This window comes from Hippoglossus stenolepis, chromosome 6, assembly GCF_022539355.2.
Source record: "Hippoglossus stenolepis isolate QCI-W04-F060 chromosome 6, HSTE1.2, whole genome shotgun sequence".
In the NCBI taxonomy this organism is placed as follows: domain Eukaryota; kingdom Metazoa; phylum Chordata; class Actinopteri; order Pleuronectiformes; family Pleuronectidae; genus Hippoglossus; species Hippoglossus stenolepis.
This window is the reverse complement of record NC_061488.1, coordinates 26139775-26164981: the sequence shown is the minus strand read 5'-3', so window position 1 is coordinate 26164981 and position 25207 is coordinate 26139775. Positions and strand designations below refer to the sequence as shown.

The window sequence follows — 25207 nt, the reverse complement described above, 5'->3', positions numbered from 1 at the left end:
AGTTCTGTGTGGACTACATTAAGATAAAAACATTTTTTTTAATTCTAACATTGTAGCAGTATCGATAATACATTATGAGGATTCATCAAGTGTTTGTAATGAATATGTTGGTATTTGGGTTCAGTTGCCTGTTCAACATCTTCCTTGTAAATTTTAAAGTGACTGGCCAAGTTCGTATGAAATGAATGAGTTTGATCTTTCTCTCAACCGTTTCCTCTCTCACTGCCTTATGCTGTCATCACTTTCATATTTAGGGGTGTAATAACTGCTGTAGCCTCTTGGGGCTGCTGGCAGGGAGGACAGCGCACATTTATTTTTAAACGTACAGGGACCAATTTAAAACATTTGTCACTTTTACAACATCAAGGAATACATGACAAAATGTAGACCACAATGTTGTGTTGAATGTAGGTGTCATCCCATTAGGAAATCGAAATATCAAAGGGTGAATGGTGCACAGGGTGCATGCACTTTGAAACAGATCCACATTGTGTCTGCTGAACCCTTTCATGCAATGATCGTCATAATGCTAAGTGCAAAAGAGCATTATAAACTCCACAGACAGAGCTGCTCTGGCCCTAATATGTCCTGTGCCCATGTAGAGGTTCATGTAATATCCTGTTCCTGTTATTTTTAGCCACCGAGAGGGGAGTTGATTCTTCCTCTCTCTCTCTCTCACACACACACACACACACACACACACACACACACACACACACACACACACACACACACACACACACACACACACACACACACACACACACACACACACACACACACACACACACACACACACAAAGCTTCTCTTTCCATCTTTCTCTCTTTGCTTCGGGAATTCGTTTTTTAAGGCTAAATTTCATCAGACTATTGGTGCCTATGTCTCTGGGCAGGCTTTCACCTTGGATTGGAATCCCAGTTTGGAGTGAAGTTCTTGCCTGGTTCTACCCTCATTATTATTTTTATTATATTCCAGGACAGTGCTTTCTGGAGTAATCCCTCACAGCAACTGTCAAAAAGAAGTGGATTTCTCTCTGTGCTGCATCACTTTGGAATCAAAGGCAGGGTTTTATGCCCCCTGCAAATGGTCCCCCATTATATCATTCCATTATTTCTTCTACCATGTGGGATTTCATTAGTTATGTAGCCTGCAGGATCCAAAAATCAGGCCAAATGACAGAACAAAGCAGGTGAGTGCAGAGATACACAGTGAGGCATCATTAAGTGGATATACCTGTATCTTCTTGTCCCAAAAGTGAGTCCATGAATGTAGCAGGTCTGTCCTTTGCAGGAAACAAAAACCAAACTGCTCTCATCATTATTTTATTTTCATTTTATCCTCTTGTTGCCCATTAGTCTGCCTAGTTTGAAGCCCTGCATGCTTATTGCAGTTAAATGCACTTTTTTAGTAACAAAAAGTTACAATCTCCACTTGCTGTTCTTTGTGAGACAAACAGCTTTAACCATTTGATGGCCTCATTAAAATGAGCAATTTTATTAATTTTTGCATGTCAAACTTCTTTTAGAAAGTAACAGCCAAACACATTCAGGAAGTGACCCCACAATATTAAAAAATATCAGAAAGCACACAAGATATCATACAACATTTTTACACAAAATCATGACTGGATTATTTCTGTGTTTATGTGCAGGAGGGGGTCAGTTTAATGCATTGATCACTAGAGTCACTGACTTTTAGTCGCTTTAAGCAACTTTTTTTCACAAACAACATAGTGCATTCAAGCTTTCCCTTTGCAGGCACACCTCTACCTGAGTGTCATTTGACTGACTGCATGGCAGCTGACCTAGACACAAATGAGCTCCCAACTTCCTCTTATTGGATCATTTCACAAGTAAATAATCCAAATTACGGCAGACCTGTTGACTTTACCTTGCTAGAGCTCGCTGTTACCAGAAATGTTTTACCACAACCGCGAAATTCATGTCTGCTACCATCAGATTGTTCAGTATACTTCACTAGGTTGAAAACTAAAAAAAAAAAAAATATTGCAATACTATATTGTAAACAAGGTTAAATTCAAGAAGAAGCATACTGGTATTCATTGGAAAGGCATCATTTGCAGTGGTTTATGGGATACGTAGTTCCTTCACTCTTAAAAGAATTACATACACAGTCTTGTACCTTTGCCTTTTTCCATTTTACAATATTTATTTAGGTCTGAATCAAGTGTTTTATTGGTCTTTATCTAGCCACTTTTGTCAACAGACATGTCAGGGATTGCGTTATGTCATGCTAGTAGCGGCTAATGTAGTCTAGAGAATGTAACCTGCAGCAGATATTAGAGTGGGAGATATAACAATGGTAATATTGCACTTAGGGGAATGCATTAGATTTCAAATAGCTACTTCTGGAAACTCTTTTCCCCACATATGCTGTAGTACTTACAAACTAAATTAAGTCAACAAAACTAAATTTCTTAGATTGACAACAGAATTACAATGGACACTATGACTTACCTCTGCTCTAATAAGCCAGCATCAGTGGCTTACAATGATTTCAAGGTCTGAGAGCATCTTTAAGAGCAGAATCTTTCATAAACAGCAGTCTGGTGTGGTTGGAGCTTTTCAGCACCATGGACAGTGCCCGTCTGTAGCAGAGGCTCACACATGTATGATGACTTCCTTTCTGGAAGGGAGTAGTAATTAAATGACAATGTGCTCCCACAATCCCCCAGGGAGCGTTGTCACTGCATGTCAACAATAGTCAGTTCTGAAGGTCACCTGTGTGACCAATTTAAGTGCTTGTGACCTCTCAGAGCTTTCCTGACTCCTGAGGCATTATTACTGTCACAAACCGACAACACAATGTAGGCCAAGTTTCTCCCAGTAAAATGAGCAACCTGACCTTTGGCCTACTTTCCTCTAGCCGACTTACCTAATTGGCATAGGTTCCACTTTGTTCTGCAACTTATGAATTGATTTATTGAATTGAGACCCAACAGCCTTTTACATTTTTTTATTATATTATATATACTTATCTTATACAGGTTCAGGCAGGGTTGTGTTCATGCAAGGGAAAACAAACAAACCAAAAACTTAATCACATTAAACAAACAATAGGCTACAGTACGAGGAATTAGCATTTGTGTGCATTTCCAAGTTGTCACTGTTTATTGTTGTTGACAGAGTGAACACCAGTGTTTCACAAGTTGGGCCACCTACATCCAAAATCATTTCGATACACATAGTTCACAAAAAAAGTGTCTTAAAATGTGAGGAAATACCCAAAATAAAAGATTTCAGTAGTGGGGTTTATTCATCAGTTAGGTTTCTGGGAGTGGGAGGATTAGGTCCTCATGAAGTCAGATCAATAAAACCTTGACACTGACCCTGGGACATCAACGTTATGTCAACATATCCCATTAGTCTTTGCCTTAGAAGCGCTGCTAAGGTATTCTCTCCGGGTGGCTGTAGTTCAGGAATACAAAAAGAATTGGTCTTTTATCTTTGTTAAAATGAGAAGTGTCCAACTCTTTACTTGTCAGTTTTGCCGAACCCTGAGGGCTGATCCCCACATTTCCCATTTTCCAACATGCGCCCGAATGCGCCACAGGTGTGTGCACGTGCGGGAGCTACCTGAGTAATGAGCCGTGATGTCCTCCCGTGATGTGCGTGTTTCCCGACGTGCGGGTGTTAGTGAAGGAACCCGCGGCTCTGTTTCCATGAGTCTGCTCGTGTGCGAGTTGTTATGCCACAGACCGCGCGTTTCCTGGACACCGCTCACCTCTGGTATCTCAATGACAAGCCGTCCACAGCTCATATTTACGCCACCTGGTCCAAGGTGCGCAAGCGACACAGCAAAGCGAGCTTACGGTCAGTCAACGGCTTTTCTAAATGTTTGGCCGGCAGCAGTTTGGAGAAGGGCCGGCCCCGCGGCCACGGTGAGTCTCATCCCACTGGTTTGACTCCAGTGACCACACATCAGCTCACTCCACACACGTGCTGTCCTCTGCTGCTTATAAACCTCTTTTAACATTTATACCAGTCGTTTTACATTTACATGTTTTTATTGAGAGACGTTCAAAGGTATCTTGATTGTCCCTATTGTGTTTTACAGATACATATGATCAAATTAACCCTACAACAAAACAATACCTGGAAATAAGGACAAAGCAGTAAAATCAAATAGAGAGAAAAAATATATATAATATATAGGTGAAAGTTCCTTTGTATCTTCCCAGGACATTTGACAACCTGTTTTGTTCAAAAGCATTTAATTCACGTATTTCCTTCACCTGACAATGGTAACAACATTTTAAACTAAATTCATGAATTTAAATACCCAGGTTCGATGTCACTAATAACCACTTGTTGCAATATGACTGAAATCCATTTTATTGCAGCTTTACTGAAAAGCTCAGTTTCATAAATGTCCTTCATGGTTTCTATAGAGGTCCTGGAAGGGCGATTCTGGCTGTAACCATTTTCTTGATCCATTTTTCTTACATGCAGTAAAAATCATTTAAAATATATATTTGTGCCTAGTTGGTGTCATATTTGCGGGTTAATGGGCAAGGTATGGTATATATCGAACCTGAATGGGATCTTAATATCTAATACACTTTCAATGATCTTGTGAATATTCTGCCAAAAAGGAGGAATTTCATTACCCTCCTAAAAAATACGATGCTTGGCAATAACAGAACCGCACTGTCTCCCACAGGATTCCTTCTTAATATCACATGAATCTGAAACAATATATGGTAATGCACTGGGTGTTATGGGTCCTCTGATGAATTTGACAAAAAGATTATCCATGAAACTTCAGATTTGTATGTTTTCCAGATAACTATGTTGGAGAGATCAGCCCAACAATTCACTAATGGACTCCAGTGGATGAGCACTAATAATAATACATTTAGCTTTAAATAGAACTTTATATCCATTGAAAGCAGATCTGAATAGTTGGGTTTTGAGAAGAGATTTGAGAGTGGCCAGGTCGGTGCAGTTTCTGGTGTGTACAGGGGGAGAGTTCCAGAGGGAGGACAGGGGTGATGTGGTCATAGGAGCGGGTGTGGGTGAGCAGACGAGCAGCAGAGTTCTGGATGGACTGAAGTTTATGGAGGAGTTTGGAGGACGTTACATAGAGGATGCTATTGCAATAGTAGATTCTGGATGTTATGTAGGCGTGGATCAGGGTTTCAGCGGCAGAGAAAGTGAGTGATTGAGCGAGACAAGCTACGTTTGTTTGTTTTTTAGGGGAAAAACGGCCGTTGTGGAGGGAAACAGGGTGGAGTTTTTAATGGTGAGGTAGAAGTTGATGGCGGATTTAGGACCAATGATGATAACGTCACATTTTTCACAGTTGAGTTTGAGGACATTTTCGTGTATGGATGATTGGATTTCGGCAAGGCAGTTGGCGGTCATGCTCTCTATTTAATTCTAGATAACAGTGGAATAATATTAAGTAGAATTGCTTTTGGCCTCAGCAGCGGGCTGAGCACAGTTCTGCTTGTGATGATCTGAGAAGTTGGAGTTAAAGGATTGTTCATGTGGCGGAGTCAATAAATGAATGTTGTCCTGTTTCTGGATCTGCTTGATAAAGTAACCTGTGGTCTATGGAGGCCAGAGGCTGTCAACATTAATGAACATTTTTGTATGATCTTTGGCAATGGAATTACTGGTATTACAGTGAAAGCTTCACTGACCATTGGACTTCGGGGTAATGAAATTGAATGTGAATACATTTTTCATTAATTATTATTTTCAAACTGGCAGGAGATGTGTAATGTTAAACTATGGAATCAAAAAGTAGACCTTTTATATGCTTGTATATCTTATCCTGATTTGAATTAAAAAAAATTAAATGGCCTGACAAATCATTTTGTGATTGTGTTAAAGTTTCAGTTGTCCAATGGGTTTGAGTTTTGCCAGATTAGCAATGAGAGCGACAGGTTGGTTCTGTTTTGAAACATGGTTTCAGCTTTGGTTTCACAAACGTTACATCCTCACACTAAAGGATCGCAGTATTCTGTCGAAGACAATCTGATTACTTTTGATCCTGACCTGAGGAATTAGCTGGTGACATACTTGGGCTAAGACCTCTAAGTAGTCTTCTTTTGAAATCATAACGTTCACTTCAAGAACAAACAAAGTGTCTCACATTTCCGTGACTTGCTCGCTAACCTCTGGCTATCTTCTCCGCTTCAGTGGTGCATGTCTCTCCGGCTGAAGACTCCGGTCAGGCGGGTTGGTTAGTGACAGACAGTCACGCCGACCATTCATTTTAGCCGTTCCAAATGAAATCACACAGACAGTTTTTCATAAAAAACGTACTAACCCGACTTCTAAGTAAATTTGATAGTGTTGTCTGAATTGAAGTTTTGTGGTTTGTGAACCAGAGTGCAAGATAAAAAAAATTCCACTTACACTATTTTAACAGTCCGAATTAGACAAATGGCAAATAAACAAATGGAGTGTTCCCTTCCAAAACATCTCGAGGGTACAACAGCCTGTCCATCTCTTCGCAGTGTTGTCAGACTGTGTCAGCTCTCTGAATGAAACACTTCCATATTCATTACCCGGCACCTGTTTGTCAAGTAGTGTGGGTGGAGAGAGATCTGACGACATTGGACACCACTCGGTGTGCTCGCACTGCTGCACCCCACTGTCAGAAGTCAGTCTGACACATGACCTAGTTCAGTCCACAGTTTCACGTTGTGTTGAAGGTGCTGTTAATATGGAGTCTCAGCAGCCAGAGCAAATGGGCTGAATGTTTTGAATGGTTGTGAAAACTGGCATCGTGTTAATTCAAGCACATGGTAATTTAATAAGAACACTTGAAATTGCTCAGTTTTGCATGATTAAATTGTTTACTGAAATGTGAAAGAAGGAAATGTAGTTTTCAGTGTGATCTGATGCGGAGCCTCAGTAAGGCAGAGTGAGAGTAAGGTAATTGACAGAAGGCTTGTTTCAGGTAAAGCGGGGCTGGGTTTGTGTGATGTCTGCAGACAGGTGTGGGAAATATCAGAGCCTCGTCTATCCAGGAAACACCTTCTGACATTGAACTGACTCTTTAATTGGTCCTGGAGCATAAAAGAAGCTCCCTCTTTACTAGAGGTCTGTGGTGTCCTATCATCCTCCCTCTCTGGCTTTTCCTGCGGGTCACTGCATTTCACTCCACACATTTAGCAAATCTCCTAGACCAGGATTACTGCTTCCTAGGGATTTAGGATTTCTCCCCGCCCAACACATGTTACTGTTTGTCTCTTGCTTGCATGTCTTTTGTGCTTTCTATCAATGCAGCCGCAATCTCTCTTTCATAAGGAAACAGCCGTTTTCAGCACTACTGATAGATGCTTGCTGAGGGAAGAAATGAAGAAATGATGGCGCAGCATGAAGACAAATTGTAGCTTTGGAGACATACTGCTGGGACTTTTTGAATTTTGAGATTGAAGAATATTGAAAAGACGGCACTGCAATAAGCAGGATTGCTTGGGCAATAACATCACAAGATTATTGACCAACTGTTGATCCCAGACGGAGGGATTTTTCTTCTGATCTTTTCTCTTCGGATTCTGCTTTGACTCTAGGAAGGAAATTACCGACAAGTCATACTGTGAGTTTTTAAACTGGTGGAGTAATAAATGATACAGAACCTCATCTAAATAGAGCTCTTCTTTTTTTTTTTAAAGCACTGGAGCTAATCAATCTACACCAACATTTGCTCTCTAATCAAATATCCGTGGGGACATCCCCTCAACTTTTAAGCAGCAACTTATCACGTTATTCCAAATGAGCACATCCAAGAAGAACAGCCTTTTCTCCATTGGCCCTGTGTCGTCAGCCCTGATGTGTTCCACTGGCACGGCAGCCACAGGAGACAAACCGGGACCTCAGGCTAAAGGGGCTTTCTGCTCAGAGGAGGACCAGGACAAGCTGAAGAGCCTGCAGCAGGCATCTGTGTCCAATGTGGTGGAGGAGTTCTTCTGGATAGGCAGCAGCATGGTGGCCTTCTCTAAGTGGAGGCTTGGCTACATGGGTAAGCTAAGACAGATACACAGAGTGAGGCTGGTTGGATCCATCACCAAAATACCCTTCATTAAAACTGCGCACCATGAACAGGATTTAGTTTTGCTCTATTGTGTGGTCTGGATTTGACTAACTGGTCAGTCATGTGATGAGATTGGCTCTTAAGAAAGGTTTCATCAAAGTTTTGGGTATAGAACAAAATGCTGGGAGGACAGAGGGTTCACCTGACTGGCATAGGGTTTGGGGTGAGATCATAAAGTTTTAATTTGTTCCACAGGAACATTTTGAGTGAATGAGTGATTCTTGTTCCTGTTATTCATCAGGTCAATTGTAAAGGCAACTTGGACTTAATAGGACAAACCAATTCTTCTTCCTTGATGTTTTGATTTGATCAATCATCAATTTCTGACAGTGAAAACTCAGATGTGTGTAACAGATTTCTTTGTATACTTATATGTATCAGTTACATATAAGTATACTAACATAAGTATACTTGTATATTAGTATACTTATATGTAACTGATACATATAATTACATTGAATAGAATCTTGATATTTTGATGTTATCTGTTCATGTGATGGCTGATTTACCAAACATACAGGTGTATGACAGTAATGTGGGCATTTTGTACTCGTGTATGTGTGTGAAACATTAGTCTGATTGATCTCAGCTCCCTCTTTTTTATTAAAACAAGTTCAAAATCTTGCTGCCCAGAGCACATTCTAAAATTAGCTTTGTTGCTCTGAACACATCTTTACTATTGCCTGAACCATATAGAATATATGGTGGAATTTCTTTATAAATAGTAGACATGAAACATGAACAGGTGTGCATGTAGACCACAAATGACTGTCAGACACTGTGTGTGTGTGTGTGTGTGCGCGTGTGTGCGTGTGCGTGCCCGTGCCCTGTGCACTGCTCTAGATTTGATATTGTGAAAACAAAATCATTGTGTGGTGGTCGAGGTTCATATTGTGGCAGGCCGATACAAAAAATCTCTATATAGGAAACTTTGAGACGTGCAAAGAGATTTTCATGTCAATATGAAACTGTGATTGTCAAACTCAGGTAATTAATGGGAAACACTGTTCATTGTTTGTCTTAGTAGCATCTCAGAGTGTTATTATTTTGTCATCCTTCAGTCACAGAGGCTGTGTGTGTGTTTAACCTCCTGTCAGTTCTCATCAGGGTTGCCTCTTCACTGTCACGCACGCACTCGTGCACAACATATGGCCACCAGACAATCCCTAAGGGCTTAACCTGGTGCCCTGACAGATGACAGTAACTAACTCCGTCTACTTGCCCCATATTGAAACATTGGCAGCAGCCACCCAGGCCACTCTGCCATGTCAATGAGGTGACACCCACTCCTCTAACCTGGCCTCATCAGCCTTGTTGTGGTGGAGAAGCGCTCACTCGCCTGTCACCTGTTGTCTGCTTCCTGCTTTAACCCAGTTAACCAACCTGAGCAGCTGTGGCCCCCAGCAGGAACGCTTATCCCTGTAAAATACACTGTGTTGATGTAGGTCCTCCCATTACACAGCAGCCATGTTCTTCAGTATAATGTTAGTTAGAAACTCATCATAACCTGAAAGAGACAAATGCGGGCTGAGCTGTTTATCGTTATCGTGACTTTTTCGTATTCACCAGTGTTCGAAGAGATTTTTCTGGAGAAGATTATAAAAACTTGTGTCTGTACATTTAAAGTGTTTTCAATTTCTTAACCATAGTTTATTTGTTATTTTAATTCTCTTCCCTTAACATTTACTATTGTGTAGTTGCCATGAGCAGATTTTGGAGAAAGTCACAATTTCAAAATTGTGATGAAATGTTATCTGGGGTTTAATCAGCATTGTTATCTGATGATAGTGTTGCCTTTACTGACTAACCATTGGCTTTAAAGGAAAGTGTTGACACAATATTGTATATGAACCACTTAAATTTATAGTTTCTAGCATTTACATTTTCATGTGTTAAGTCCTAATTAAAAACTTTCCAACTGTGCAGTAGATTTTTTTTCCCTGAGGCGTCTACAACATGTTCAGGTGGAGAAAACAGGACTAAGATTAGCTTAGTTGTTGTCGCCCTGATAAAGGGTGTTGTGTGCTCCCATTAATCAAGCGTGCAGATAGAATCCCAGCTTGTTTTCACCCGTTTGAACATCCAGTGTTCCTCCAAAATGCAACGGCTCCACATCAACAGACTTTAGATCTGATGTTGTAACCATGGCAACAGGCCCAGGCCCCGACTAGTATAGTGTTCGGTTTTTGTGTCTAGTGTTCCACTTTTTTCTCTCTCTCTTTCCTTATCTCTACAAGATGCTGCTGTATTTTTGTTCTCTCAAAGACGGTCTGTAAGGTTGCTGTCAAACTCTACAACAGTCCCCCTGTCTTTGTCCCTGTCTAATGTGTCTCTACAGCATTTTCTGTTTTCTTCTATTTCTCTTTCCTTCCTACACTATTGGCTTCCACTATGTTGTTGTTTAGAATGTGGACACTGACTAGTGTGTTGTTTTAAAAGTGCAGCTTCCTGACAGTTGGTTGGATCAAGGAAGGCACAAGTGACCCCATACATGGACTAATTTCATCACACATCTGTAACTCTTCACACATGAACTGATAATTACATATATAAGGTTATTAATCGATGATGTCGGATCTTGACTCCGGATCGTTCCGGTCACTTTGACCCTGATGTCCTGTCTATGAGCGTCACTTGACGTCTCATGTTGTGTATAGAGGTGTGGAAATTTGTCGATCCTTATAGATGCATCGCGATACCGACATGGACGACTCTGCATCGATGCAGAACGTAATCGATTCAGGTTTTCCATCACGTTCATTGTTTAAGCTTTGTCCCACCGCTCAATCCGTTTCCTCCTCACTCCCCTCTGACCTGCGCTCACTTTACACTTTAACAATTAAAAACCATCACTGATCACAAGTTATTAGGACACGTACAGGACTGACGTTTACTTTGTTTGTTTGATTCGCTCCAGACTTTATGAGACACACGTTTAAACCTGCTACACAACACGAGACTTGACTCGCACAGTCAGGACATCAGGGTTAAAGTGACTGGAAGGATCCACTGCTCAGGGGGGCCAGGTGGGGCCACCTTGATACAGTGAAGGCTATAATCAGAGTTTGTCCTTTTAAAGGTCCAGTGTGCAAGATTTAGGTGAAAGGGTTTTATTTATATAATAATCCTAGTGATGTTCTCACTAGTGTTTCATCTAAATTGTACGAATTGTTGGTTGCCCTAGAATGTGCCCTTTATATTTTGTGCAAAGGCGGTGCTCTTCCATTGTAATTGGTTGTTCGTGCTTTCTGTCAAAACATAAATGGAATGAGTTCTATCGACGTATTGACTGTCTTATATTTCTATTGAGGAAAAGTTATATCGCGATAATTATCTTTATCCTTTTATTGCCCAGCCTTGTTGTTTCTGCAGTCCTCCTGACTTTGATTGCATATAACTGGAACACACACTGTCCCGGTGATTGGACTTCTGGGACAAAACTCAGAACAAACTGCGGGCATAGGTAGCTGTTATTTCAGGTACTGTGGAACTTCATATTGTTTCCACAGAACTCAGAGGGAAAGTGTACCACCTCCTGGAGCTCTAGGTTTCCAAAGTTTGGAAACCTACAGCATCCCCAGACTTTTACTCACCCTGGGGCAAAGCCCAAAAAACATGCTACTTTTACATCAGTAAAGTACAGTAGGAAGATATTTCAAAGATTTACTTGACTTCCCAAGGGGTTTCCCACGCACAGCCAGCTACATCACATGGGCAAACACATTCTCTTCTTAGCAGACTGCCAGGGGAGTGTGAGCAAAGCATGGCCTCCTTCTGTGCCTTTTCATCCGTGAGTTCATTGTGTTCAAGGCAACTATAAGAGTGTGTTCCATGTTGAAACGATTCACTTTGGATTCAATTTAATGAGATTTAACCGCTCACTGCAGCGGTGAAATCAAATTTGCAAATGCAATGTGACAACACTCCTCACTCCATTTAGTTTAGACAATCGGATAATCCATCACTTTCCTTTTAATATCAGTAAAACAAACACATGGTGGGTTGACAGTGGGGCTGAGTTTTGTAGGCAGCGATAGTAGCAGATGGAAATATTGGCCAGAAGACTGTGATGGCTGTTAGTGTGTGCAGCTCATCTTTGACAGGAGGAGGAGGATGAGCCACTTAGATCACTGACAGGAGATGGTTTTCAGCCGGGTGCCATCCTGAGAGGCCTACAGAGTCTGCATGCTCTCATACCAGCCAAACTTTGACAGCAGCTCATTTCATGGATTACTGCCCCCTCTCGGACTGAAGGAGTGCAAATGCTTAGCTCTATAACAGCCAGTGGCATCAGGCGCTGCAATCAGCCAGCAGCGATAGAAATAACCTCTCTCTTGAAATCAATAAATAGCTGCTCTGCAGCCATGTTGCATTTATGGCCCAGAGTCAAAGCTTTAAAATCATTACGGGTCAATTGAATATATCAACGATACGTTTCTTTATTCTCCAACATTAAATTGAAATAAGACTGATAACGGGTTTGTTTGGGTCTTATGTGTAATGGTTCATGTACAAAAGCACTGATGCATAACAAGGGTTCATAGTATAGTTATGAAAGATTTTTGGATTTGGTGCATCAACATTGATATAAGGAGACTACATCTAATAATGAAGTGGGGGCTCCTTGGTCACAACTCTACTGAAGGTGCGGCTGTGACTCTGGTGGTAGAGAGGGTCGTCCACTAACCGGAGGGTTGGTGTGTGAATGTGTGAATGAATTGAGAACAATACATTGCCAATGATTTGGCGTGTTTGTTCGTAATGACAGTTAAGTCCCCAGCTTTTGATTTCTCTGGTGAGGCAGGGTTAATTATTGTGAACATGCATGCAGTACAAATGAAAGCTACAGTGCAGTGTGTATGTGGTTTGAGTGATCCAGCTTGCACATGGGATTGATGGGACCCCGGAGTGGTGGCTGTGTGACCTACATGTAACCACAGAATGTTCAATGACTGAAAGTGTGCAGGCCCACTATGATCACTGTTCTGTCTGCACAATGACCTTTTCGTTATCACAGTACCTCTGATATGTTAGGGCTATTGTTCCAACGTTCAGCTTGAATTACATTATTACAATGTATCAAACCCTACATAGATATATTGGCATCTTGATAACACACATTTCCCTCCCTCATAGTTTGTGGGTTTCTTTGTTGAGCCAGTTCTGTCAGCTGTGAGTGAAGAACACAAAATCGATGAGTATAAAGTCGCTTTATACAAGATGTCTTGAAATAATGACATTATAAAATATTTTTTAGATCCCTGTAATGACTTTGGAAATCTAGTTAACATTGGAAACATTTTTCAGGGGCTAAGGAGTCGCCATATTTAAAACTTTTTGTAATATGATATGCCCTGCATCGTCTGGATCATAAAAAATGTCATATTGCCTGCACATATTAATGATACTCCACATTACTAGCAGTGAGTGAAAGTTTAATATGCAGTGATACATCCTCCAGGTGAGGCAATTGGTGGTAAAAGATTAAGGTTCCGCATATCTCATACAGCAGCTTCTTGTACTGTTCGATCTTTAATGAATTGCAAGGAATTTCAAGGCCTACAGACATAAACAGGATCGTGCAACTTACCTTTACGTCTTTAACGCGTCTAGAATTAATTACTTCTTTTTTTTATTAATTTCTTTTAAAATGTTTTCCATCAATTTTCTAGTAGTTATAATAGTTATATTACTGTATGTCTTCTTCGTAGGGTGGGGTATTGTTTGGTTTTTTTCAGATACCAGTGGTAAATTGATACTTTTAAATAGTACCTGTGTCTTGATGATACTTTTTCTCTTAAAAAGCACAAAATGAAGGCAAATTGGAAGTTAAAATTATGTTAAGTATATTTATTAATTATATTAAAGGTTAAAGGTTTAATCTTAAGTCATAAGGCATAATACAGCAAAAACACTCCAGCTCCACACTCATCATCAATTGTGGATACCAAACCCGAAAGGTCAGCCCGGGTTTAAACACAATTTTGAAATGACATTGCGGTTGTGGTGGACACATTGGCTGGGCTGATAATTTAGTTTTTTATATACTACACATGTCTGTAATTTGGGAAAACAAGCAATAACCATCTCACCCAGGGGCAGGGCGCCACAAATTCAATACAGCTTTCATTAACTGCATCGGGATCAGGTCGGGTTTAGACACAAAAAAACGCTTGTCAGGTTCTAGTTAGGGTCAGTTTGTATTTTCATGGACGCGATAAGGTTCAGACAGAAATAAACCCAGGAGCTTTATTCAATTTTGCGTGTTTCTTCCTTTACATAGAATTGTTTTCAAATATTTTCTGCATGTCCCAGTATCTGAATCACTTTGAGTGAAATATAGCCACACTTCCGACCGTTTAGCTTTAGGTATTTTGTTGTCGTGTCGGATCCATGTAGAGAGCGTGTTGCCTCCACAGTGAAGTGTAATGTGAACTAGGCACCTGCAGAGATGTTTATGTTGCCTGTAAGAAGGGCAACTACTGCAGTACAGAGCTCAGGCACCGGTGTCTGCTTGATTCAGTCCAGTATGTACTGGCTGGATTTCAGTAATCAACCTTACTTGTGTGTAATGCATAATGTAAAGCATGTTAAATTGAAATGATTTGCTCTGGAAACAAACCGAATTATTGTGCCTTTTTAAAAGCTTTACAGATCCCCACAGAGAACAATGCTTGCCTTTTTAAAAGATTAGAAGAGCTGATGGTGTGTACTGTAAACACTGCCCTGGCCGAGGTGCTGTGGAGCTGTGCACTGTGCTCATATAGTCCTGAGCAGGAATCCAATAGCAGTGGTTTGGCGAACAGGACTGAACTGCATTAACAATGCCCTGGGGGTGGGCACTTTGCAGTGAGACCACAGCCCCGTCAAATCAATGCTCACTTGGTATAATCCATCACTGCTGGTTTGCATTGCTCACTTGGAGGTTTTGGATGAAGTGGATGTTGCATACAGGTCCAAGAGGACAAAATGTGGTCCAAGTTAAAATAGTGTTTTCTTGTTCCAAATCTGTTTTACTAACTGACCACACATTCGTATTTAAAGAAGAAATAAAATTATAAGGATAACATTTTGTATTATATTGGTGCAAAAATTAGAGTTCCCTACACTACTCTCTAAATCTTATTTTGTGAACATGTTTGGCTTCCATCCTACAAAGCTTTGTGAGGGTAGGGTTAATATTTATTAATTACAGCTTTTAGATCAAAGCAGCTGTATGAAAATGTTTGCCATTGCTACATGGCCACCATTAGTAATTAAATGTGTTTACTTGCTGATCAGAAATGCAGCTTCAACCCTTTTTTACAGAATGACCTGGTAAGAGACTTGTCTTTGAATTTTTTTAAATGACTTAGGCGCAGCATTACCCTCCCAGCAGGCATGGTGAATGTCAATGTGTGTCAGTGATGTGCTAACCTTATTAAGAAATGTGTGTGTGTGTGTGTGTGTGTGCGCGCTGAGGTCCTAATTTCCTGCATGTTGTGGGTGTTTGATAGGAAGGGATAATTGATAGTATGACCACATGGGGTGTGACTGCATCCTAGGGGCATGTGGCTGTCCATACCAGCCGGACCAGGCCGGATTACCACACCATTAGCTTCCTGTGGAGGAAATTACCAATTCTCTGCCAAAATATTAGCAAGGTCATAGACTTGTCTGTATTTTCAGTGTCACCATTTGGGATTTGGGCATGTCTCATCTAATGCTCTGTGTGTCTGTTTACTGGATGGTGTGGAACTACTCTTGTTAAGTTTAGGCCTCAATATGATCACATTTAAAAGGAGGTTCTGGCTTTCCTGTTTTTTTGGGGGTTGTTGTTCCAACTACAGTGTAAAGGAGAGATCTTGTTAAAGGGTTTTTTCATGGGGAAATTGCTTCTCGCTGCCGTCTCTTCTTCTGTCTCTTTCTTGAAGCAAAGCGAAGCCCTGTCCGTAGTGACAGCATATCGTGTGTGTGTGTGTGTGTGTGTGTGTGTGTGTGAACTGATATATTTGTGAGGACCATTTTAAGCATAGACCTTATTGAGTGAGGACATTTTTGGAAAGTGAGAACATTTTGGCCAGTCATCATTTTTTCAAAGGCTTGTTTGAGTGTTGAGACTTGGTTTTAGGGTTAGGGTCAGAATTGGGTTTAGGTTATGGTAAGGGTTAGGCATTTAGTTCGATGGTTAGGGTAAGGGGCTGGCAAATCCATTATGCCAATGAGTGTCCTCACTGAGAAGAAGTACAAGAATGTATGTGTGTGTAAATACATGCGCACACAAACAATCTCTGGAATGAAATGATGGACATAATGTACTGTATACAGATTTCTGCCTGTCTGTCATTCACGTTCTGTCAGTTGCAGTGCACACTTTTGGCTTCCTTTTGACAACTTTCCATTCTTTTTTTCTGTCTGCCTTGTCTTCTTGCCTCCAGTGGAGAAATGTATGAGCTCCATGCAGATGGGAACCCAGATGGTGAAGCTCCGTGGTGGCTCCAAGGGACTGGTGCGGTTCTTCTATCTGGACGAACACAAGTCCTGCATCCGCTGGAGACCGTCGCGCAAGAATGAAAAGGCCAAGAGTGAGTGTCCTCTAATGTTACCAGGCATCCCACCAGCATATTTTCACTCTGAATCTCCATATGTCGTCCTTCTGAGAGGCTCCTTGCCACAGTTGATAATTCAGAAAAACAACAGCCACATCTGTTTTTGTAAACAGATAGAGAATTAAGTGCATTTCATTTTTGGACCTACTAGACTAGTAATATTAGCTACTTGTTATTTACTATCAAATAAATCGTTCAAATGTCATAAAATAATTATAAATGTATTATTTTGGCTACGGTGTACATCAACATAAGATAAAATTATTATACCTGGTACACCATCTGTTCTACTGCACACTTACCCATAACAAAGCAAATTAAATTAATTGGTTAAAAAAGATAAATATAGTTTTTATTAAGATATATATCAAATCAGTTGGTAGCTGGATTTAAAATATTCAGAGTTTCAGATATACCACTGCTAGAGCCTGCTAGAACAATTGCTCTCTGTCTAGTCAACTAGAGGTGATTTCCTTTGAGTTTCTGGCTTCACAGGATCTTGAGACATTAGATTGAGGTTGCTGTTTTCCTGTAATAATTACTAATGGCCACAGTGGAAGCGGTTGAGCAATAAATGCACATCCATCCATCACAGAGCCAACAAATAGAGACAAATAACCATCCATGCTCCCATTCGCAACTACGGGCAATTCAGAGTAACCAGTAAACCTAAGGCGCATGTCTTTGAACTGTGGGAGGAAGCCAGAGAAGAGTCACACAGGAAAATATGCATAGCCTTGATTTAAAGTAAAGATCATCTGGATTATCCCATATTGTTAATAACTATATTCAGGGCATGCATTCGTCACTATTATTCACCAGTACCTACTTCCACATGTTATTTTATTTAGAATTGGATATTTATTTTCAGTGCACAGTATCTGCAACAGGCAAACAAAACTGTTACCTGCAGTGTTTTAGAATAAAATAGGTCTAAGGGACTTATAAGCAGCAGCTCTCAGGACGGTTGGTTCTCTCATGGGGGCTTAGGGGCTCAGTTTCCTGTTCCTCTCCCTCCTCTGTAGCCCTGGATTTAATAAGCTCCTTAAGTCGTCTTAATTATTCATCAGATTTAATCTGCCCAAACAGTGTCTTCTGCACACATGCCGCTAAATAAAAAATGATACACACACTTCACTGGCAGATCAGAACTTCCATCCATTGACCCGTTCATCTTCTGCTACTTATTCTGCTTCAAACCGTGGTGCAGCAGGTTAAACAAGGTAATCCAGACGCACCTCCCCCAGCAACACTTTCCAGCTCCTCCCAGATAAGGTATTTAGTTTCGCCAGCAAGTTCTGAGTCTTCCCTGGGGGGTCTCTTGCCAGTAGGACATGCTCAGATATCCCCCAATTGAAGGTGCAGATGAATAATTCTGATCATATGTCTAAATCACATTGACTGGCTTCTTTTGACTCGACGGGGCAGTGACTCAGAGCTCCCTCCAGATGCCTGAGCTCTTTACCCTATTCTACCCCATCTCTTTTATAAGCTCATATTCGTGATCAAATTTTTTTGGTCACTATACAAAATATACAAAATAAATTGGTTTCCTCTACCTTGGCTGCCACACAGCATAAATAACACCCAACCTCAGTTCAGTAAAGTTAAGGCTTTATAATAAAGACATTGAAAACTAAATCATGGCATTTATCCTTTATGCTAAATCAAACCTTTCACAGTGGAATGAGTAAAACTGGGACAAAAATGATCGATGAAGGAAATCCTGACTCTGATTACTTTTGAGAAATAACATCAATTTTATGTGAAGACAGTATACAGTAAGCTGCTTTCACACATCACAACAGAGACCATCTTTTCTCTTAATCCTCCCACATCAGATATACCGAATATGCCATATTTGAATACACTGCCTTCTCTTAGCTCTTGGAGCCATAACTTCCTTTCTTAAGGCAAATGTATGGTCCCAGATATTGGTCACACCCCACCTGTGTGTTTCCCTCCCTCTTCCGTGTGATACTTTGACAGGTCATAGTCACTGGATCAGGATACAACAGATTGGCCACTGTAGCCTTTACTGGGAGGATAGTCCTTTGCATTTTAGTATTCTATGCTACCAGCGTCAAGGGGCTTATCAGAGTGCAGCCACCAAGACAGACTGACAGACAGAAATACAGCAGGCCTTGTTTTCCAGGAACCACATTGAGCCTTCTTGACAAAAAAATAAGCAACAACTGCACAATGACAATATGACTGATAAGGAAACGAACAGTCCATGGCAATGGACGCGGGTACCATGGACAGCTCTACAGCCCCAGGGGAGAAGGCGCACAGTCCGGTCACAGAGCCACGCACATCTAGATATGGAGCATATTCTGATATTCAAATAAATAATTAGATCTAGTATTACGAATCAGAAAGAAAGTCTTACAATTGAACCAGCCTCATTCAAAGAGTATGTTGATTTTTGATCTAATTATGTGATTTTCCATCATGAAGTCTGATTTGTGATTATGTTTTATCAGTTTTCCTTTACTGTCTTATCTTATGTTACTTCCTGATGTTACTTTAACGTCCCTACATCACTGATAAGAAAATCAACCAAAAACTAACATTTACAAATGCAGTAAGGCCAGTAAAATCATTTATTGTTTTTTAAGCATTCAGACAAAATCATAGGAATCAAGGAAAAAGTTCCTTAATAAATTGTTGTACTATCTGAGTCATTTGAAATAGTAACAGTTAGTGAATACCTTATGGGCTCAGGTCCCTAGTTCCACTCCCAACTGGCTGAAGCATTTACTGAGTTCCTACTCCGTACTCTCCCACTCCGTTTCCTGCCTCCCCGTCACTATCACACACAGAAACCTCCTCAGTTAGATGCTAAGCCTGTTTTTTTTTTTTATTACAAATGAATGTGTGACATTAGTCACATGTTACACCTCTGCTTCTTATATACATTTCTTAAAACACGTCAGACATACTATTAAAAAAGATTTCAAATCAGCATCTTCAACTAGAGACAATGTTACCAATCTTACATCATGACTTACATGGGTCCTCTGTAAATATTACTAAATTATTACATGAATACTCTGTAGTTACTAGTATTCGTTACAAGTTACGTCTTGGTACTGGCTTACACGCCTATAAAGGTGACTGCATCTTGCATGGTTGTGCCAGCATAACTGAGGAAATCTGTTCACAGACATACAAACACCTACTCAAAACTGCCTCTGTGGTAGTTCATCTTACGGTAGGTGTCTCCATATTGTGATGAGATGTACACTGACTCACAAAATGAAAACAATACCAGCCAAACGGTTGAGGCTGTTTAAAAATGGGTATGCTTCTCATTAAGGCACTTCACTTACAAGAAGAGGACATACAATTTAATTGCCCATAAAACCAAACAAAACGCGTTTATGATCAAGGGTAGGTTAGTAAGTTTTACATGGTAATACAAAATGTCAATGTCAGGTTTATGGACAGCCATGTTTCTCATGGCTACTAGCTGTCAATCGTGAATGTGCATGTGATCATGAATGAACACAAAATGTCAGAAGGTCAGCAAAAGCCCCAACAGCATCATTCTCTGAGGACAAACAAACTGACAACATCAGCCTCAGGCTCTACTGCCAGCAGCTTATCAAATATTCCAGACAGTAGTAGTAGTGGATTGTCTTATGTAGCAGATACCTGGTGTACACTCTTGCATTATTTATAGAAGTGCTGCAATCCGGGAAAGCACATGTACCCATGTAGCAGCTGCAGGGATTGTGGAGATCACTGGCAGCCACATGGGAACACACACAACACAGCACCAGCACATCCACTGTCATGTTAAACCCATCTTTGCCACAATACCACAGGTTCTACAGCCTGTGTGTGTGTGTGTGTGTGTGTGTGTGTGTGTGTGTGTGTGTGTGTGTGTGTGTGTGTGTGTGTGTGTGTGTGTGTGTGTGTGTGTGTGTGTGTGTGTGTGTGTGTGTGTGTGTGTGTGTGTGTGTGTGTGTTCATAAGGAAAGTTCATGTTTTATGAATGTGTATGTAAATAATGTTTTATCCATGTAGTATTGTATGACTAAAGGACAGAGGGAGACAGAGCAGGTCATGTGTAATGGACATCTCTTGTGGATATTGATAGTGACAAAAATTTCAAACTAGCAAAAACTACTTTCCATGGCGATGATCTCATGGAGAAATTTAATGAATGACTCAAGGCAGTTTCTTCCAGTAAAATGTGATTACCATCTCATAAATGCTGGATCTTGATAAACAGAGTTCTCTGTGCACTGCTTATTGAGTTGAGTACATTGTATCCTCTGTATCAAGAAGCCTGAAATCAGACACAAGAATTTCCTCATTAAACTATCCACATCAATTGATTCACTAATGCATAAGAAATGTGCATAACCAGGGGAATACCAAAACATGCTGAAGGTTTGAGTTGGGTTTAATAAACTCAGTTTTGCTCTATTGTTCTTTTACACTCCACAAGAAGGTTTATTCAAGTAAAAGTATCACAATTTAAAGATATTGCTAAAATTCCTGAAATTAGATTTTTTTTCCCTTGCGGAGTAAGCAGCAGAATGTTTGTAAGACCCTGTACAGACCTGGTAGATCTGTCCTGAGATGTATGATCACAAGCACCAAACTATGTCTGACCCGCTACAGTTTAAACACGTTTTTACACATTTCAGTGTCCAAACACTTGCTTGTTTTCAACCACAATAACAACCCTGACCATAATGACTGATACTTTTCTTAAATTAGACTAATCTTTCTCCACAGCCGCATGCATTGATTCCCCCAATCCATCCTGACTCCTCTTGCTCTCTTTCTATCTCTCTTGCTTGCACAGAATACACAGACAGAAACACACATACACACAGTGTCATCAGACAAACTCAGACTGGGTAAAGACAACATCAGTTGGTCTTCATGAACACAAATCACGTACATGATTGTTTGCATATAGAGCAGGGAAGTGAGATCTGATCACAGTGGTCACAGGAGACATATTTTAAGGCCAGGTGTGGGGGGGGCGAGATTTAGATTTTATTTGCAAATATAATGGTCTGCATCAGAGAATTCCTTCAACTGTATAAATGAACCTACGAACTGGCACTCATCATATATTATATGATATTGTATATTTTCATTCATGTACTTCATCCTGACTCGCTCACTCTTCACACTCTCTTTCTGGACCCTCAACAGTTTAACTGTTGATTTGTTTGTAGACTCCTCCACATTATTCACACTGATCACAACTTAATGATCAATGCCCCTCCTGACTTTTACCATAGTGCCCATCCCTAACCTTAATCGTACTTAAGCAAATGTATTATTTCATCACTGACTTGTTGATTTTCTATTTGCCCCAATAGTCTCCATCGACTCCATTCGTGAGGTTTGTGAGGGTAAACAGTCCGAGATCTTCCAGCGCTACGCAGAGGGCACCTTCGACCCCAACTGCTGCTTCAGCCTGTACTACGGAGAACATGTGGAATCTCTGGACCTGGTGTCTGGCACTGGAGAGGAGGCGAGAACCTGGATCACAGGCCTGAAATATCTGATGGCAGGCATCAGTGATGAGGACAGCCTGGCCAAGAGACAACGCACTCGTGACCAATATCCTTCATTTATTTATTTACACAGGAGGCAGGTTGCCTAATTAATGGCCTGGTGATTGTAGGGTCCAACTTTATCCATTGAATAATAAGGAAAATTGTTATTACCATTGGAGGGTTTAGCAAATTGAGATAAAGTCTAACGCATGATGAGTAGAATAGTAATAATATTCTTTACATTGACACTTGTGTGCTCTGAGTGAATAAATCCAAGAGCAAATGTCCTGAATCTTCATGTCAACTTTCCTTAACCCACCATGGCATCACATGGCTGAAGCAGACCTTCACTGAGGCTGATAAGAATGGCGACGGCAGCTTAAGCATCAGCGAGGTCCTGCAACTCCTGCACAAACTCAACGTCAACCTCCCCCGACAGAAGGTCAAACAGATGTTTAAGGTACAGAAACAACAAGGCCAGAACCACATAAAGCACAAACACAATATCACTCAGGTAGGGCTGTAACAATTCTAAAACCGAAATCGCTGTCCAAACGTCCGCAGTTTCGATTAATGATACAGGAAGACAAAAACCGTGACACGTCTCCCTGTCCAATCCCACAAGCTGGCACAGCAGCAGGTGCAGCCTGTTGCATGTGTGCATATGTGTCCAATCACACTCCAATCCAATCACAGCCCAGCGTAATCAGAAGTGACGAGTAGCTTCAGAGCAACGAGTGTGAAGGTCAGAGAGGATCGTCTGTTTTACCTTTCAAAAAAACAAAAGTGCGTTGTAAAGTCTGTGTGTTGTCGCCGCTCGGGAGCAGACGCCTCATCTCTGAAGTCGGAGTCAGGAGGAAATCAACAGGTGGATTGTTTATTCTCTGTGGAGTTTGCCTGGAGATCCCTGTTTCTTTTGGGGCTTGAACTGAACTATGTTTGGCTTGTGGGGGAGACTGAAACTGAATTTATAAATATACGGATTTAACTCTGGACATTGAGACGGTGGGAGACACACACACACACACACACACACACACACACACACACACACACACACACACACACACACACACATCCTCATCGCTTTCCTATTCTTTGGTTATTTATTGCTAATGTAGTTTAATGTGAAGTGAAGTCCAACATGTTCTTTAGTGTTCTTCTCTTTACACTTCAAATCGTGCACATTTATTTGTTTCTTTGCATTGACTTTGGATGTAATTTCTGCAAGAAAAAAAAAGCTTTGCATCTTGCATCTTTTGCTTTCTGGTCAAATTTTCAATTTTCGCAGTTCACACTCTGTAGTAAAGGCCATTTTGGAAAAGCTCTGTTTTTGGAGAGGAAAACAGTTTTTGCATAAACGATCTGTGGAAAACTGGAACTTCCTTTGGGCTCTTGTTTAGAACATGTAGATCATACTTAGATTTTAGTGACCATGATTGGTCATTCAGATTTTCGGAGAAACACGGGGACATCTACAGTTTAAGTCACCTCACTACTCACTAAGCAGGGCCGAAGGCTGCCTTAAACCTTCATTGCTAATTCATGTTCAAAGTAGTACTTTAAAAAATAAAACTACAGCCGCTATTTGCCAGAGTACAGTGTTGTACAGCTCATTAAGTGAGTAAATTGGCTTATCGGGCTTATCAGTTGAGACTGCAGTAGTTCCTGTGAATGAACAGTCAAGACACTGACTGATTGGGATTGCTACAGATGTTAGCTAACACACAGCACAGCCACTAACTCTGTTACACACCACAGGGATTATCATTCTGCCAACTTGACTGTGTTGTTCTAGTCCTCCATCTATAAAGTAGCTAGCCTGTTTGTTAACACTAAGTCCAGTGGCCTGTTGATGGTCACCCATATGGTGCTGCTGGGTCACAGATGGCCTCTGGTGTAATGCAGGATAAATACACCAGGGACTGATCGTGCGTGCGTGCGTGTGTGTGTGTGCGTGTGTGTGTGTGTGTGTGTGTACAATCTCTCTGCTAGTTTCTTGGCTTAACCTACTTAGTGAAGAGGAAAAACCTGCGGACCTGACCTCTTTCCCTGTCTGAATAACTTAACTGATCAGTCTTCACTGGTGGTGTTAATAATCGAATCGCACTGCTGTCCATGCATGTGTCTGCATATTAATTAATTAATTAATTATTAGAGGATGAATTACTACTCGATATTAATCGTGAATTTCCAATATTTTTATCACATGCAAATAATAGTAACAGTTTTCTGTATAAAACAAGACAATAGTAATCTAATAATCACACCACAACAGTCAACTAAATTAAACAAAATTCAACATTAGAACTTTAATAAAGGCTGGATTTATTGCATTGTTGCTGTATTAGAATGTAAACTAGTTACTGTTTTTTGTAAGGATACAGTAAGTATATAGACATTATGTACAATTACTGTGAAATAAGTAAGAAAAATTGGTTCTTTCACCAGAATAAGTCTGTTCAATGCTGCTGCTGTTTAACTACTGTGAAGATTTAATTTTTATGACACCCTCCATAGTTCAAGATTAATCAAATCAGTGATAATTACAGATCTGTAGCTATACCTGGCTAGTTAAACATGTTTTCATAACTATCAACATTCAATGCAATGCAGCTGCAAGATTTAAATAATTTTCCACATGAGACAAAAAATAATGAGCAAAACATATAAATGAGCAAAACAAAAATGATGCGATCATCTTAGTATAACATAGAGAGAAAGATGGAGTAGTTTGATCCCAAAGGGAAATTGCAGTGTCACAGCAGTCCAGTCACATAAATCATAAACAAATGAGATAGGAAGAAAGATAATTGACTGACAAAAAGACAAATAATAGAAAATAAACACAAACAAAACAGAAACTGGAAACTGAAAAGATAATAACCCTTTAAATATTTCTTGAATTATTTGTCCCCAGTAATGTCCCTGTAAATTTATAATGCAAGTCAAGCACTACAGGTATTGCTGTATGTTGTACAGTAAGGTCTTTGCATATTAAATAGAATGAA

General features: G+C 40.4%; 1 protein-coding gene across 15 annotated transcripts in view; it reads left to right on the top strand.

Moving 5' to 3' along the window:
• Positions 1-25207, top strand: part of plch2a (phospholipase C, eta 2a) — a 149609-nt gene that overhangs the window by 76233 nt on the left and 48169 nt on the right. For 5 of the 15 annotated variants that reach the window (XM_047340335.1, XM_047340333.1, XM_047340334.1 and 2 more), the window contains exons 1-4: positions 7232-8002; positions 16492-16638; positions 22017-22260; positions 22527-22656. In XM_047340335.1, coding sequence (XP_047196291.1) covers positions 7756-8002; positions 16492-16638; positions 22017-22260; positions 22527-22656 — 768 coding nt within the window. In that variant the 5' untranslated portion in view covers positions 7232-7755. Of the gene's footprint in view, positions 1-3623; positions 3903-7221; positions 8003-16491; positions 16639-22016; positions 22261-22526; positions 22657-22911; positions 23202-25207 lie in introns of those variants that run through there. The other 10 variants (XM_047340343.1, XM_047340341.1, XM_047340344.1 and 7 more) reach the window with 6 other exon arrangements.